Source organism: Melospiza georgiana, chromosome 9 (genome assembly GCF_028018845.1).
Source record: "Melospiza georgiana isolate bMelGeo1 chromosome 9, bMelGeo1.pri, whole genome shotgun sequence".
Lineage (NCBI taxonomy): Eukaryota > Metazoa > Chordata > Aves > Passeriformes > Passerellidae > Melospiza > Melospiza georgiana.
The window spans coordinates 11447917-11466300 of NC_080438.1; the positions used below are offsets into that span (position 1 = coordinate 11447917).

At 37.9% G+C, this 18384-nt stretch overlaps 1 protein-coding gene across 3 annotated transcripts in view; it reads right to left on the reverse strand.

Moving 5' to 3' along the window:
- NTNG1 (netrin G1) overlaps nt 1-18384 on the reverse strand; it is a 147881-nt gene that overhangs the window by 17294 nt on the left and 112203 nt on the right. For all 3 annotated transcript variants that reach the window (XM_058029906.1, XM_058029904.1, XM_058029905.1), the window contains 2 exons: nt 13863-14030; nt 8364-8501 (listed from right to left, as the gene is read on the reverse strand). In XM_058029906.1, the coding sequence (XP_057885889.1) occupies nt 8364-8501; nt 13863-14030 (306 nt within the window). The remainder of the gene's footprint in view (nt 1-8363; nt 8502-13862; nt 14031-18384) is intronic.

Sequence of the window (18384 nt, forward strand, 5' to 3'; positions counted from 1 at the left end):
ACCTTCCAGCATCTGGATGCCTCTGCTGCCTGAAGCTCATACAGCCTGCAAGTGTCACACAGAGGGCACTGGTCCAGCTCAGAACAGCTTTAGTTTCTATTGTGAGATGCTCCATTGCCTGCAAGCATGCAAGGATGAAGATAAACACATGACTCACAGCTCTAAAATGAACCAGGTAAAATGGTCAGAAAATAGGGTGACATGGGAACTGGGAAATGCAAAAAGGCACTTCTGTTAAGTGTTTTAGTTAAGAGCTCAGATCTTGAAAAGTCTTGATTAGATTCAGAAATTCTTTGCTGAATCGCTCAATTTATTGATACTAAATAATAACACCCTTAGTTTGACTAAATTTCCTTAAAACCTTCAGTCTGAATTTTTTAACCCCACCTGTACAGATTACTCATAACAAACACTGTCAGGTAATCAAGACATTCAAAATATTTTGAACAAGTGAGTAAAATAGTAGTAGTGTGTAACGAAGGTCTTGAATTCCTTTCCTGTTAGATACTACAATAGTCAGCTCTACAGAAGTACAAATCTGACATTAGAAAACCTGATTACTTTAGGATTACATTGATTTAGCATGTTTAAATTCAGAGCAGAAACACACCTTAACATTAGGCATGCCCCTGTACCTAAAGTAACTCTGAAATCCATCAAACATGCAAGCTAGTATTTTAAAATTTAAACTTACAGGTGGACAAAATCATAGTATACCTATTTCCATGGCATCCATTTATTAATGGTAATTAAAAGGCATTTTTTAACTTTAATACCACTGGGGGAGCTTAGCTTCTGTTAGTGGAGGCTGTCAGCACTTTGCAAGTTAAAACCCATCAGCTTCTTCTAAAGGAAACTTTGGTTTCCATACTGTTGTGTCTGCATATGTGTAAAGGAAGTTAAAACAACAACTGTTGAAACCAGTTGATAATGATAATCAGCATGTGCTGGTGAGCAATGCCGTCAGTTGCATCAGTGCCAAGGTAGGAAACCTTGGCTATCTTTATTTGCCTCAGGTCAGTAATTTTTATCTGCATTTAAGTAGGATGGAGATTACTTTACGTACTTCTAAATGGTCCTTTTAAGGCCCCTTCATAAAAATGCCCCATCTGGGTGAGTCTGTGCTGCTATTGATCTCTTATTCTGTCCTCATAAAAAGGCAGTGAGCAGGCAAATTACACAGAATCTATGGCCACTGAGCAGGCTTAAAAGGAAAGCGTGACAGATTTTTCAGAGGAAAAGAAGTCCTGCTCATCACTGTTCAAATGAACATTTAATAATTCATAACAACTGAGTTATAAGTTTCCCCTTCAATACGCTTCCAAATGTGAATAGATTAAGTAGTAATTGCTATCAAGCTTTATGTTCTATTTCATGTACCTAATAAAAGTTTATCTAGTGGAGCTTACTTTGTATCTTTTTGATCTATTCCTAACTGACTGCAATATACTCTATTAAAATATTTATCGTAGTGCTATCAAATATTAACCATTTTAAAATCATCTGACTGAAGAAAACAAATAATGTTACTTGTTTAAGTTTTCATGAATTTCCTGATATTTAGTTGTTCAGAACTCCCCCAATATAACACTAAAAATACACAAGATGCTCCAAATTGTATTCACTCTCTTTGAATTGGGCTGTTTTGGAAATGCACTCTGCTCACATCCATCACCACTGTCCAATTTGGCTCTTCATGCAGAATTTGAGTTTTGGTGTCTGAAAAGTTTTGATTCTGCTACAGTACAAGAGAATATTACAGAGGTGTTGGTTTTTCTATAGCTTAGTGGATTTTTAAAACTTTTTTAGGAGAGTACAGAATGTTGGGGTTTTTTTTAAGAGTAACATTTTTAAGACATTTCTCTAATTATCCACCTGCTTGTCCTTCTGAAATTGTGTGGCTTTGTCAGGTAAAAATACTGGCAAGTTCCTAGGGTGTAGAATGGTCTAGTGATGGGGAGTGATGTGCCACGGTTGCATGGCAGCCCAGCCCAGCCTGACTGGCTGCCAGGCTTCCATCTCTCCCCACTGAATGGGTTATGCTCTCCCAGGGTGCTCCTGCTTGTTCAACCAGTGGATGATTCATATCACAGAACTAACATAGCAAAAAAACCTATTCTTTTTTGGTTAGTGTCCTGCTGAGTTAGATCTGAAATCATTCAGTGAAAGGTCAAACAACTGCCTGAGAGATTGCTAGGGGTGTGGGACTAAATAGTGGGGAATTGGGAGAAGAGGGATTGCAGCACTTGCAATTAGAGCAGTTTGGACAGCCATGAAATAGCAGCTTTGAAGCTGACACCTGGGCAAGATCAAGAGGAGAACAACCTCTCTGCTCCAATCCAATCCCTCACCTTGCTGGGGAAAAATTGTTCTGTTAAAGGTCAGGTGTATAGATGTTACTACTGAACCATTTCTTTTTGCTTTGGAGAAAGCAATTCCTGATCACCAGGTTATCAGAGTAAATCTCCTGAAGAGCTGCAGTCTGTCAGGAGCTTGGTGCCTCTCAATAACATGGTAACTATGCAAGCTAGTCCCCTCTTTTGAGCCTCACTCTCTGCTTGGTTTTATTTACTTGTTATTTTCTTTGGCTTCTCCACACACAGGTATTACCTAATTCACAACCCCATCTGTTCACAGAGGCCTTCCAGCACAGAGGCACTGAGATAAAGTCCTTAAGCTCTCCCCAGCACCCCTCTAGTCTATTCCTTCTGCAGGTTCTTCCATTTCCACAATATCCCACACACTTTGTAGGCAGCAGTGCTAAAAGAAGAAAATTAAAGCATGGTCTCTAGCCTAGATGTGCTACAGGAATTATGCAGATCTGTATAACTCTCTCAGAGCATCTTCTGTTTTCATCTCCTCTGTGCTCTTCATAGAGGAGAGGTGCCTCACTTAATCATTTCTGTTCATATACAGTGTTTGTGTTCTGACATGTTTACTCTGACTAAAATATATTCTCCCCAGAGAGGGAGATGAACCTTCCCTTTCTCCTTCAAATCTAGCATCTCATTAAAAAATAATAACATTCCATGATATTCATACTTTGGTGAGCAACTTTCTATGTATCCTAGTATCTGTACGAGTATGCTGTGGGTTGTATATTTTGGAAGGAACGCATTAATAAGCACATTTGCATTGTTGTTTCTCAGGTTTAAAAGACCCTGGTTTTAAAAGGATATCAGGATGGCATTACACCTGTAAGTCACCAGCACACTTCCCCTGAGGCAAGCAGAACTAGTGTTTTGCATCACCTGAGGATCAGGTCTGATAATGCTGTAATTTTGTTTGTATTCTTGCCTTGCTTGTCTTACATCTTGAAACCATACTTTGCCGTGAGTTGCAGAAGTTGGATTTTGGATTCATGTAAAGAGAATTATTCTGGATTTAAATTTGCAGCCATTTGAAGGAGAGTCTGTTCCTCTTGCATCCAAACCCCTGTACACACACACAATTTCTTTAGTCTGCATAACAGCCATGTAAAATAGGTATTTTGAAAGCAGTATAAAGACCAGGGACAGATGACTGTTCCCTGAGGACAACAATGCTCATCTCCAGCAGAACTTTATCCTTTTCCATAAATTCTTCTTATATTTTACTTCCCTTCAGCTCCAAGTATAGCAGTGTGCTTACTACTACCAGCCTTGGCACCAAACCACAGCAGAACTGAAATATATACAGCACCTGTGCAGAAGGGAGTCCTACTGTATCCTGATCAGCTAACAGCATTAAAACTGCTATTGGTAAAAAGATATAAAAATAGATAGGTGGATCTTCTATGGCTCCCACACAGGCAGTTGCAATGGTGAACTGGAAAGCAGGGCACCTTGATTCTGCATTTCTGTTTCTTTTTTTTTTTTTTGTCTTGTCCCCTAGGCAGAAGTTCAATGTGTAGGTATTGTATACATCTGTGTACAAACGTGTAAAAGATCACTAACCTTCACTGGGGAGACCATTGCATTTATATGTATTTAATCTGTCTAGAAAGAAGTGTAGGGTGTATTTTTTTGAAAAAAGATTTTAGAAGAAATTAGATGGTATATGTCTTTTCCTCTTTTCTTGCTGAATGCTAAATCAAATCTTCCAAAAGCAAATGTTAATATTAAGTTCCAAGTTTACAATTTCAAGTCTGATTTTCTTTGGCAACTCAATCTGCATGATGATTTTGATCAAATGCCCCATCTTCTAACATTTGTAACACATGAAAAAATCCACCCCTAAAAAGCTCATATTTAAATAATCATATAATAAGTTAAATGCATGCTGTGACAGAATATGAATTATCTGACAGGCTGCAGATTAATACAAGTTTAGTCTGGAAGACAGATACAAGTACTGAGTCCAATTTGAGCATTGAAGACAAGAGTGTAATCCTTTGCTTGCTTCTGCTTAAATGAATGAGAAAGGGTAAAATGGGATAGATTGTTCAGACCTTGATATAAGGCATCTGACTGAAAACTCATTCGCTAATTGTTTAAGATTGGCACCATTGAACCAAGATAATTTAAAACACTGAATTGCTACAGGGTGCCGGCTACCATTGGTAACACTCACTCACTCTAGGCCTTTGTAGTGCTGTGGGTTCAATGTGTTTGCTTGGTTTTTGTATGAAGGGAGATAGAGAATATTATTAGTCATTGAACCTTCCCTCACCTTTTCCCCCGTGAGGAACATGCCTAATGAAAATTCGAGCTGTGCTGCCAAACTGATATTGGCAAAAGATCTTTTCTTTGCCTGATTGGATAAATATGCAGCTGGTTTTGGAATCAATGCTTCTGTGAGTGAAATTAAAAGATGTTACTTTAAAATGCTGTAGTATATATGCAATGGACTTTAGTCAGCTGAAATGTCACGGCCAAGAAATACACAAGATGCAAGACTGTGAGCAATACACGTAGAAGATCAAGTGAATGCTCCTACTTAATATTTTTGTGGTGTTTAAATATTTTTGCTTTTGATGCAGGGTCCTTTTTTCAAAAAACACTATGTTCAGTTAAAAACTGCCCAAATCAACTGTAGTTGCAGGTTAAATTTCTTGCCAGGCTTGGAGCTTGTAGTTCTGTTTTAATGTTAATTTTTAAAGGAAATCGTTCAGTTTCTATAAAATAGAAAAATCAAATATATGCTATGCTATGTAATTTCTCATGTTCCAGGAGTTCTAAAAGGGTTTCAGGACCAAACTGTTCTGTTCTGAATTCATTGCTGTGCTTTGATCCTGGTGAGAAAATCCATTGTGGGTACGTGGCAGGGAGGCCCCGCTGAGCCCAGCACGTTCCCGCACGCCCGCGCCTGCGGCCGCAGGGGATCTGGGGAGGGCTCAGAAGCTGCGCCAGGCACAGCCACATCTATTGTGCCTCTTCTTCTGAGGGCAGCAGACCTTCCTGTACCAGCCAGACCCCGCTGACCGCTGCGTCTCTGCAGCACAAACCCTGAATGCAAGAAGATAACAGCTGCTATCACAGTGCTTTTTATCTGGGAGGCAAAGTCTAAAATTGCATCTGACCTCGGTGTGCGCAGAGACACCAAGCGAGGAGCGCTCTGTCTGGATCCTCAAAGGGTTTAGATTAAATCACTAAGAGTGAGGTACCTAAATAAATAGTTCTGAGGATAATAGCTTTTGTGACTTCTACTTTGTGTGGTACAAAGTAGACTCCATACTGTAATTTATCAAATGATATATTGCAGGCCTTAGAAAACACAACTCGGCTTTTGTGTTGGTTTTTCCCTAATAGGTTTACTAATATATAAAATTATGACACTCCATTTACTTATAGAATCATACATGTAATTAAACTAGCTATGGTATAGATTTAAATAGTTTATTTATAGTCAAGCTTCTGTTTGCACTAGGTGCAAACCATTGGGTTTTTAGCAACAAAGCTCCATAAGAATAGAATTTCATAATAATGCCAATAGCCTATGTATAACAAAAACTAAACAAGCACATATTGGTCTGTCGAGTGAGTGTGTGTATCCATCTTTGCATATCTATGTTCCTGTGCAGCACAGGCTTAGGGAAAAGCTGATCAAAACCACATGCTATGTGTCCAGACAAATAATCTTTTTCAGCTTTGCCAAGGCAACAGAATGAATTCTTATTTTTCTCATATATTGGGGTCTGCCTGCTTGCCCAGTCATTTGTTTAGAATTCAATGGGAAAATAAGAACGCTAAAACTGACACTGTACAAAATTAAATTAATTGGAATTCTGTTCCTTCATGATAAGACTTGAAATGAGATTTAAATCAGTTTGTGGTTGGTAAAACATGGCAATTTGATGTCTGTTCCATAAAACTGACAACTGCATCTAGTTGTTTTTCTTCTGAAATTGATCAGATAATTTGTGCAAACTTGGAAAATATCTGACAGTTACACAATCAGACTGAGATTTGTTCAAAAAATTACAAAATAGTGAAGGAAACTCAATTAGTTTTGTCAGCAAATATAAAGGCACTAGCTTGCATTTCCAGAAACTGTCCAAAGCTTTTACAGATACTCTTGATTCAGCTAAAATCAAGCTAATTATATGCTGGGCTCAAAAGTTCCTCATTAAAAGAACATTATTTGTCTTATAATATTCAAACTCTAAAAGATAGAAAGTACTGAAATGATTAAGTAATTGCTTTGACAAACTGGTGTGTATATATATTACTGTAAAATTTGCTCGACAGTCCTCCAGACTTGTTCAGTACCTCAGCTACTTAGTATCTTCTTTAAACCCACTGCGCTACTCAATATCTTTTTAAAATCCACTGGGTGGACACAGTGGTAAATTTTCTTTATCCAAATTCTATGCAGAGAACCATACTGATTTCTGATTTGCTTTTTTCCCGTGTAGTTCAGGTCATTGCAATATTTCCAATGCTTCATAAATCCCAATGGTTATTTTGCCAGTGTCTAGGATAAAGTACAGGGTGGCAACAACCCTGCATATGGGGTGCAAGGCGGAGGGAGACCTCCTATTTCTGAGTGTGTTATTTGGGAGGTAACTAGGATCTGATTTGGTGAAGAATTAGTAATAGAGAACTTAGAAACTTGAAACATTACTTCACCTGCTTTCTGCTGCAATTCTAATTGCCCAATAATTTTGTGAATCATAACTCCAGTAGAAGCAGCTGGAAAATGAGAACACAGTCAACAACCACGTGTGAAAAATATGGTTTAAATGCCCTGCTAAATACAGGAGCTTGCTAGTAGAAGCTGAGGAAGTCCAGTTTTCTCAGGCTGCAGTGAACAGTGTTACCCGTGCAAGCTTCTTTTCTTTTCATATGCTATCTTTAATGCTATTTGGTTAATTATCACAATATTACCTGAAATTATTTTTTGGTTTTCTTTCCAGATATAATTTGTTGAGTTGTCACAGGTCCAGCTTTTCTGCTTCAGCAGTACCCATCACTTGGAGAGGCAGTGGTAATCCTCTACCATTATTGTCTTGTATGACTGTTGACCAATTTATAGTACTTGTCTAACTGGTGTCAGTAATTACATTTTCTTGGGATTCTCATTGTTGAGAATACAAAGCCAGCTCTTGTAGAAATCTGTCTTTAATGTGTGTGTGGTTAAGAAGGCAGAAAGGCAGTGAGAGAAGGTGAAAGAAAAATGTCAAAGGACCCTCCAGAGTTTCTGGAAGTAGATAATCAAAACTGTTAAAAGAATAAGTCTTAAGAATTTACTACAAACAAAACTTGCAGTAAAAGTCTAGTCCTGTACATACTGAAGTGATATTTCTACTCACTTGTTTACAAGACCCGTTAACCAGAAGAGAAGCAAATATATAAATAAGTATTGAAACAACATGTGTTCTAGCACCATTTAAGGAAAATTTCAGCTCTTATTTTTAAGGGTGTTAAGTATACTTCCATTTTTTTCCAACCATTAGCTTTCACCTAGTTTCACTAATTATTACCGGTATCAAGCCAATGTTTTGCAGTTATTGTCCAGGGATAGTTTTAAAGGTATGAAAGCATAATTAACTTAGTCAAGAAGCTGAAGTTTAGGACAGAAAAAAGTGAACATGCAGAGAAATCACCTTCTTTCTTTTAGTAGGAATTCTGAATTTGGAAGTAATATGCTGATGTTTTAGTATACAAAACTTACTTCACAGTTGCCAAGACGTGTATTTACCTATGCCAGCGGGAGCTCCTCCGGGTGTTAGTGGGAGAGAGGGAGGACACTGAAAGTGCATTGAATTAACTGGGTGGCACAGTCAGTGCCCTCAGCTGGGAGTCTCCCAGGGGTCAGGCATTATGGCACTGGTACAGCCCCGAGCTTTCACTTGTTCTCTGCTCCCAAGAACTGGCACATGACAGCACACGGACGAGAGGCAGCGCAGCTGCAGGAGAGGGGCGACTCTCAGAGTTACTTACGTTGGCAGCCCAAGCTGTGCCAGATATATCCCGGCAGACATTTATCACATTTAGGCCCTGATGTTCCCTCCTTACACTCACAAAATCCTCTGTCATTACAGCGATCATGGACTGAACCAAAAGGGTTACAATAACAGTCTGCAGAAACAAGACAACACATACACACTGGATTCAGGTCTACATGTGGAGATAATTCATTCAATACCAATAAAGGGTGCATTTCCAGTGCTAAAGGTAAAGGAAGACTGTCTATTAAGAACATCTAGTGTACTGAATATAATTACTACACATCCATTTATTTGTTTGCATGTGTCATTTCAGGAAGAGATGTTTTATGATGCAAAGAGAAAAAGTAGACAGAAAAGATATAAAGGCAGAAGATACCATGGTCTTGAGGGTAAGTGATTGTAACAGATTCTCTTTGGCAAGAATATTTTTGACAATTTAATGAACATTAGAAAAGCTTTGTATAGTATGGATATATCCACGTGCCATCAGGGTGAAATGTTTTGCTTTATTAAAATAAGCTTATCTGTATTACTCAATATTTTCAAAAGTGCTAGATATCTTTACAGAGCTATATAAATGCACTTTACTTATTTCCAAGATAGTCTTCCTTTATAAGTTTGAGCAGTATAAAAATTTAAGTGAATATCTGCCATTAAATTGATGAGATTGATTTATCAGTGACATTAATAAACCTTTTTCATATTCTGCAATGAAAAGCTTGAGGTGAGCACTAATGTAATGCAAAACCTTTAAGAACAGGCTTTATGCAGCCATTTTAGTTTCTCTCACCTCCCAGCGTGCAGATGGAAAATGCAGTGAGGCTCATTCCCCGCTGTATATTTTTCACATGTGTTCAGCTAATTAAAGAATAAGTAGGGTAACACATTTCCTCCCACAACACTTACTGTGTTGTTCATTCACAGCCCTTTTCTTTAATGCGATTATAATATCTGTGTTCAGCTTTCAGCCAGCTGAACAAAGGCAAGGAGCTCACAGAGCTCATTTTTGGCATTCCTGTTCTTCACCTTGGTTATTTAGATTTTGTTTTCAAATGAAGGGTTATCTCATTTTTATGTAGACCCATGTAGACCCAGAGTAACTTCACTGTTAACTGAGACAACAGACTCCTTTTGGAAACATCTGATCTCTGCTTCTTGCTGATTTGGGGTAACCTGCTGGGAGTCTGGATTTATATGTTTGTGAATCAGTGCTGCTTTGATGACTACATCTGCCAATTGTTCCCTAGCATTAGGTTAAACCTCAGTGGTACCATAAATGAAAAAATGGTCTTGAACTGGGAAGTTACATATGTATATATATCCAATGAAAAAAACTAACAGGAAAAAAATTGCTAGAAAGACATTTGTCATCTGTTGTCTCACTGTTTATTAACTATAAATTACAGATGGCACTTTGAACATTTGGAACGCTGACGAAGAATAGTTACCTTTGGCAAAAGGGTTCCACAATAATAATAGAGTCAATTAGCTGGCAACATTCATTAATGAAGCAGAAAACTGACATGCCAAAAATACTCTGCAAGGCTGAGTATTGCAGCAAAGTGAGTGCCATTGAAAAGCTGGGAATTCTGATGTTAATCAGATGTATCAAATGTTTATGTAAACAGGCATAGACTTGAGATACATTCTGAATGCAGGAAGTGAATTTTGCTTCAAGAGTGTTTACAGAAAACCTTGAAAGACAAAAGCTTGGAATTACATTAAAAACAGAGAGTCCAATTCTTGTTAAAAAATAGCTTTGTTAGATATAATGAAGTTACAGTGATTTAAACAAGTATTTGTGAAAAAAGTAGCCTGTGATTCTGGAAGTTATATTTTCCAGAGAACAAGATCCTCAACCACTGACACGTTTCCTACTGAGCTCTATTATATAAACGTGTAGGAAGTTCCAGGCCCATATCATGCAATTGAAGGGAAAGTAAAGAGTAGAAACAAAGTTTTAGGCCAGGCCATTTTGCAAAATTAGTAGATCCAATCAGAACACACAACAGACTAATTCTAGCTTCCATCTTTCCCAGTTGATGCCACAGTAATATAACCTACAGAACATTCAGATTGTCCAACACAATATCAGACTCTGTGGAACACTTCCCAAGGCCTACCAAATATTGAAGACATTAAAAATCTCAAAGGTCACAATTTCAGTGTGCCACAGGGAGGCAGCAAGTATCTCCAATGCTCTTACAACAACAGGGCACTAAGGAACACTCAACTAACATTCCCAGATCATCTTAATAAGCAAACCACACACAGAAAAAGCCCCTGCAGATCTGAACTGAGAAAGAATTTTCATCCTAACCTGGGAACTATTTGTAAGGATAGGAAGATAACAGAAATGGTAATGTGTTCACTGGGCTTCACTCTATCAATGTGATGCTTCAAACAAAACACAATGAGCATAAATAAGAAAGGAGGTGGGAAAATGGGCTGAGGTTTGCTGCTTATTAGTCTGGGCTGCCAGTGGCTCCAGGAAAACCCCCAGGGTTAACTTCACGTGTCATTAGGTGTTAACTGAAGCCTAAGCCTGACTGACTGCAAGGGTGGCTCTGTTAAAAGTGTGACAGCAATCACCAGTTGAGTATTTATGCGGTGAGGCAGAGGCCATGTTTTATTACTCTGGGTCTACCTGGTGGTTTCCATGCTATCCTTGCTTGTCAGTGTGTGCATTCACTGAAAGTCGCTTGGGCTTTATCAAGAAATAAAAATCTCTTCAAGCTGTTAAATTATTTTTCACACCGAATGAATAATTTCAAACTTCAGAATACCTTGATTTCTTCTGAAACTACAGTTGCCCATATGAGGTAATTTTGCAGTTAATGTACAAATCCACAAATTTTTGATATTTCATTTTAGGAAATAAAATCTATTTTGCTGCTAAAGAAATTAAGGGCATCAAGAATTTAGATTTAAGCCCACTGTATAATACATTGCATTTGGCTCACTGGTAAAAAAAACTTCTCCGGATTTGAATTCTTTATTCTTAAAATTAAGCATTTTACATTTTCTCCATTGATTTAGCATCAGCTAAAATTTACAGATTTGTTATCCATGTACTTACCATATGTATTTCAGCAAACTGTGAAGCAGTTTTGATAAATCAGAGCCAAAGCCCTACTAGCTGCCATTAAACTAGCTCATGCAAACATTTGTTACCTTTCTACATACATGGCTGAAGAGGAAAGAATGAGCCTGAAAAAATGACTTTCATACGGGAATAAGACTTGTACATATCACTGCAAATCTGCTTATTAAAATGTTCATGCCAACATTTCATTGTAGTTAAACCACAGAACACTGCTTTTAAACTCAGAGAAAAGAGAAATGAGCGTTTCCAATAGAGCAAGACTGTGCTTGACCTAGAAGGGTGGTGAATCCATCAACTCTCTCACAGGTGAAAATATTCCATGTTTTGCCCAATTAAATCTTAGGAGCCCCAGATCAAGACAGCACTTTAAGAACAAACTTCTCTGTTTTCTGAAAAGTGCTTAGGTGTCTGTTAATTTCACTGACTTTACACAAGAAGTAGGAAAGACCTCTTAAGTTGGCAAATCAGCTAGAACACATACGTTAGAAACATACATTTTGTATGGTAACTGTGATCTGGAAAACTGTCTTAGTCCAGGAAGAATGTTATTTATTTCCAATTAATTACCTAACGTGTAGAAAACCAAGGTTTGATCCTATAGTTATTTCACATAGTGTAATTCTCATCGGAGTCCAAGAGGATTCTGCTTGCATTAAGATGGAAAGTCAGCAAATGTTTCACGTTGCCTATTTGTTTTGCTAAATAAAAGATTTAAAAAAATTATTTCCTCAGTGTCTTGGCAATTTTAAAATGCACAGTTGTCTTACCATGACATTTTAAATATATCACTTATAAATTAATTTTAAAATTACTTATTTTTGGCTTTTTGTTTACGAACTTCATTGTCTTATGTAGCTGCAGCTGCTGTCTTAGCATTTCAGTGTATGTTGGAAAACAACATACTGAATGAGCTGATGAAAAATTCCAAACAGACCAATTTAGAGTTGTATTCATTAGGTCTATTTAGGCAGCTGAAATTATACAGCCCCGATGTCATACCAATGATGTCTGTCATCTACATCAAACAAATATGTGGGACAGTAGTTTTTTCCCAAGAACATTTAATTGTGTTAATCTCCTCAGCACAATCATACAAAATCATGACTTGCCTACTAAAGTTCTTATTAGCTCTGACTAATTACTGGCAAAGGAGATCATGCATTTCCTGAATGCATTGCCAAGCAAGTTAAAAGGACACATGAAATGCCGTGCATGGATGGATCTGTGTGTTTATCACAAGATAAATATGTAAATCTGTCAAGTTACAAACTCAAATAATAGCAACTTAAATAGTTTCTGGCTTGAATCTCAGCAGTGGATTATAAATATATTAAATTATAATTTATTCACCCATAGTCTATTTTGATTTTACAGTATCTGCTAACTACTCTTTGCTTCCTGGAAGATGAAAGGAAAAAAAATCACAATGAAAATCCAGAACAGGTCGTACTGGTGCTTATGTCTATAAGAAACATGGTATTATTAAATTCTCCACTTCTGTTTGTTATTAGAACAGTGTTTTTAGTGACTATCTGTTAATTACTAGCCATTGTACAAAGGTTCCTTTATTGGCTATGTTCAGGCTTCACCTGAAGTGTCCTAACTTTGTTGTATACTGTCTGTGGTGACATGAGAACAAATGCATATTCTTCTAGCGTGCTAAGATCTTAAATTTTTTCCTAATACACTTTTCTTATTATGTTCTAACATTTTCTCTAATTCTGTAGTTTGAATATTTATCACAGATGCTTGTTCTAAAGCACTGTTTTCACCTAGGAATCCCTTTTCTAAATGGACATTGTGTCACACTGATTTGAAAAATTCTGTTTCTAACCTCATGGGCATAATTTGAGTTCCTCCTCTAAGTAGCGGGGAGGTGACACTGCATTTACAGCCCTGCGTCTGGGAGCAGAATTAGCTGCAACATGTGAAATTCAGTGAATAAAAGGGATTAACAGAGGTCCCTCCCCATGTCCTCTTGATGCAGCTGGCAGCTTTTGTAGGTATACAGGCAAGTATTCAAGAGTATGTGCAAGTAATTGCAAAAGTCAGATTGGGACCAGGTATTTAAGACTCATTAATTTTCATGTGTGACCCCAGTGTGGCTCCCTCCTATGTAAGGAGAGCACATGCAGTTTCTCAGGGTTTTCTGGGGAAAGTCTACCTGGTACCCAAAGCAAGAGAGATTTGTCATCAATTACAGATTCAAAATGCCTCCTTGGAGCTACCAGGGCAATAGAAATGAGGTGAGAAGTCTACACAGGTGCTCTGATCCATTGAAAAAGCTCATTCTGGCTTCAGTGGCAAGTAAGCAGCAGTGGTCCCTAGCAGCTGCCAGGAGCTGAAAAGGCACAGAAGAAAAGGCGCAGTTATCCCGGGACTGACCTATGCACACATTTTCATCGTCCAGCTCTGCGGAAGCATTTCTGAAGTAGCCCAGCCTGCATAACTCGCAGTGCTGACCTCTAGTGTTGTGCTTACAGCTCACGCAAATGACCGTATTGAGCAGCTCGATGTAACTGCACCGGTTGGAGTGCCCGAAGCATTCACAGTCTTTCAAGGAAGAACAGAAATGTATACAAAGTGTATACAGCAGCAGAGTAATAGCACATTACATGCTTAGTAAAAATGAACCATGAGCAGAAGTATGAATGAATGGCACATACATGTTAATCAATGTAACATGGACAGCAGCAGATGTTTATCTGCAATGGAAGTGGAGCTGGTTTCAGGCAGGTTAGCGTGACCCGACAACCATGGCATGACGTCGGAGGTTGGCTGTTGTTGGCAGACCTGATGGAACTGAAGCATTTGCAGTTGTAAACCTTTCAGGGTTACTGGAGTTTCCGCTGACAGAAATGCACATATTTTTGCACATTTGAGATGAGTATAGATCAAGACCCGGGAAAAAACCTCCTCGTATTAACAATGTTAAATTCGGTGGACAAAATTGTCAAACTTAATTATGATTAAATCCACAACTGTAAGTAAAATAATTTTTTTTCTGACAGAAATGGAGAATATTCAAAAATGCTATTGAACTTGGAGTGATATAACTGGTAAGCACCTTGAGAACCAGAGTGTTTCATGGCCAAACAAGTCTCTAGTTTGACAATTTTGGCCAACACCTCCTAAAATGATTAACAGTGAAGAAAAGGAAGGAGACAGTTATTGGAGAACTACATCAACTGTACTTTTGAGGTAAGCATTAACCGGTTTTTGTATTCTGAGATGAAAACCAGTTGGGCTAGAAACGATTATGAAAATTCTGAAATGTGTACTGACTAGAAAGCATGCTTTTTACAGCCATCTGAAATGAAGTTGGCATGATAGCCACTTAAAAAAAAAACCTTCATTAAATATAGAATGCTAGTGCCTTTTAGTTTTTAATCATGAGCAATACTTGGCTTTATGCAGAACAAAGAAAAAATTAGAAATGTACCAATAACATTACGGAAGACAGAGCTCTGCTTTGTGTAGAATACTTGTGTAAACCTGACTGCTCAACTCTTGGGATTATGAATGCAGAATGAATGCAGGAAAGGTTACTAGGATGATAAAAGAAGTTGAATGTATTTAAAAAGTGAAGACTAGGAACATTTGACTTGTTTAGTCTAGCAAACTGATGATAGAAGGTATCACCTTCTTGTATAAATACAGCAAGGAGCTAAGCCTTCTGCCATCCTAATGGACAATACTGGCACAAGAACAAATGGGTGTTAACAGGCTACTGGGAAATTTCAGCTGGAAATTAGAAGATGGTATCTAGGCTTTAGGGCAGTGAGGTTGTTGGACGCTTTCCATTTGTCACAAAACACACTGATGCTTTACAGATGTAGTTTATTAACTGGTAGAATAAATTACAGTATGTTTCCTGCAATAATGGAGCATTGGATGCAGTGACTTGGAAGGGCTTTGAGGTCTTGAAGTTACCTTGTAATTAGACAAAGCTCTAGCAGGGGGTGTAAAATGTTTCCATATATGACAGAGGCCAAGTCCCCTGTGCTGCCTTTCCTCTGGTATGCTCCTGGTTATGCTGGGGCACCTGATCATCCCCCTGGCTGGTGGAGTGGGCTTCACATACAGTATTTGAGCCTGTCTGTATTTTTGTAAAGAAACAACAGTTGCAGGACATGTTTCTGAGTATGCTCTGCACTCCCAATACATGGATATTTCTTTGGCTTTTGTCTGATGTACTGGACTGTAAATAGATTGCACCGTAAATGGATTAAATTTTTTTAGACACTTAGCACAACATATGTTTCAATCTTGAGAGCTGCCTTTCTGCTGCCAGAAAACATTAATCCATTTTACATATATGCATTTAGTTAACATATATTTTTTGTTCTCTTCAATGTTATTCTGCTAAACCAGTGTTTTGTGGTTCATGCTATTCTGGTAATTTTGATGCTGGTAACTGCTGGAGTACAGGAAAATATTAGTGTATCAGTCCCAGTATGTTACCACTTGACACAATTAAGTAAGGAGGAAAAAATGTTAGTTTGTTGTCTTGCAGCTGGTCAGTCTGATTCAGCATCTCAGCCAGCCACCCTGCAGCATTTCTCCCCAAGTATATCCATCTTGCTCAAGTGAAAACTGCCTGTGTGGAACAGATGAGATCTAAAAGTGGAAAATAGCACTAGCAAACAGGAGTAATGGAAAATTGGTGTGATTTTGTTTGCGTTTTATTTTTAAAGTAAGAAAGACTGACTAGTGATAAGCAATCTGATCTTTCTGAAGCCAAGATTCAGAAGCAAGGCTGTCAGTCTTTCTGTCTGACAAAGGACCTGTCTTCTGCTACCAACAGATAACTTGTTTTGGTGAGATAATACTGTATTGGTATGTTGGTCAGACTTGTTGCTAAACATTTTCATATTCCAGGTGAATTTAGAGGAAATAATTTGCTTATATACTATAAAGAAAAGCTGACTATGCTACATTATCTTTTGTATTTAAGGCACCAGAAAGAAAGTGAAAATAGTTCATGAATGAATGACTGCACTACTTCCACTCTGAAACTGCAATACAACTTTCAATTATATTACTACTACACATAATTAACCATAGCAACAGCACAAAAACAAAAGCTGCACATTAAGCAATTCACTCTCAACACAGGCCCTGCTCCAAGTTATGATTTGGAGTGAAGAAACCTCTAATAATTACGAAGCACTTGGATGCATGCATGCACTGTGAAACATAAGCAGGAGGACTGTTCAAGTTCAGAGGTGGGTCATCAATACTTAAGGTAAACAAAGAGACCAGTTTTTAAACTTTGTTGCATTTCTATGGGTATTGCTCTTTTGTAACAACTGTGCCGTGTGAAACCAAGTCTTTGTCTCAAAGTTAACTAAGATACAGGAGTGCTCTAGTAGTCTTGGTCAGGTAAGTAAATTCTACATGGTGTAGAAAAAGCCACAGTTAACTCAAAACCAGTCCATCATCTGATCAAACATTAGCAAAGAAAAAAAAAAAAAAAGAAATGGCAAGTAATGATAAAATCAATTTTGTGATAGTGTTTGCTTCTCCCCTGCCTCCCCTCTATGTTAGTGCAGTAAATTTTTGCTGTTGGCCTGGTCAGTGAATCATTTTTACATCCCTCTGTGCTTACAAAAATAAGCTATGTAAGAAGTCCTCCTATGATTGAAATGGAATTACTTTTTGTACTGGCTACATGAGGTGCTATCCTAAGCCACTCAGACATAGCACACAGAATTGCATTCAGCACCGTGCCAGCTGGGAAGCTGTCAGTGCTATATGGCCCTTCCAGCAGATCATGTGGTTCACCTTAAGCAGAAAGTATTCTGCTTGTTAGACCTGTCAGAAGCACAGCTTAGGGTCCTTAGGCACACAGCTCTGGCCAGCAGCCTAAAGCACTGTCACGCACTGGCAAAGTCATGCAAACACTGAAGGGAATGGGGAAAAGTCTCAAAATCAGGCTGCACATGGTTTACCAACCATTGTGAAATGACATGAGCTTCTTACAGTGCTAGAAAATGCTGCTTTCAGTTCTGAGTACCACATGTCAGAAAAGACACAGATAAGTTGAATAACAATAAGGAGTATGGTTCAGAAACTAAAAATCTCAGAAGAGATAATGACAGCTAGATAGGTTTAATGTGAAGGAAAAAGGGATTGCCATGTTAGATGTGATCATTGTTTTTGGCTGATTCAGGAACTGTCAAATCCCTTACAAACTCACAGAAGCATTGACTCTCTGAGCCTCCCTGACTATTTTCCAGTGCAATGATTTTATTGAAACAATCTTGATTCTGTTGCAGAAAGCATGATAAAATTACCCACTGAAGCAGGCTCACGAATTTGATAATCTAATTGTTTTGTTTCTATAAATTGAACAATTTCCCCCCATTCTAATGCTATAAACTTACATCTTTGAGATAACATACTATTATTGTAGGGATGAAGTTCAGCTGAAGCTTCAGCTATTACGACCATTAAAACATGAAATGTCATCACATGAAACAATGATAAACACACAAGGAAGGGTAGCATCATTTCTAAACTAAGGTTGCATGAGACCGCTATTAGTGTCACTTTTTAATTAAAAGCACAAAGCATATTTCAAGAAAAGTGCATTCACAAATCATTAAATTATATTTTCTTTTTAGTTTTCCGCTCACTCTGTGCTCCTCCTCCATACACTAAGGCAAACAAAGGAGATTTCATTGTAACCTTAGAAATTACCTGCTTCATAACAAATAGTATGGCTCATTACCATGATCTCATCAAATGGGTCAAACTAAGTTCACACATTTCTTAATAACCCTTTTCCTTGTTCATATGTATTTCATGAATAATGAGATATTCACAATAGCTGCAGAAAGACAAAACATCTTCATACATACTCTTTACAGATAAATTGATGAGGAAAAACAATGAAAAGATC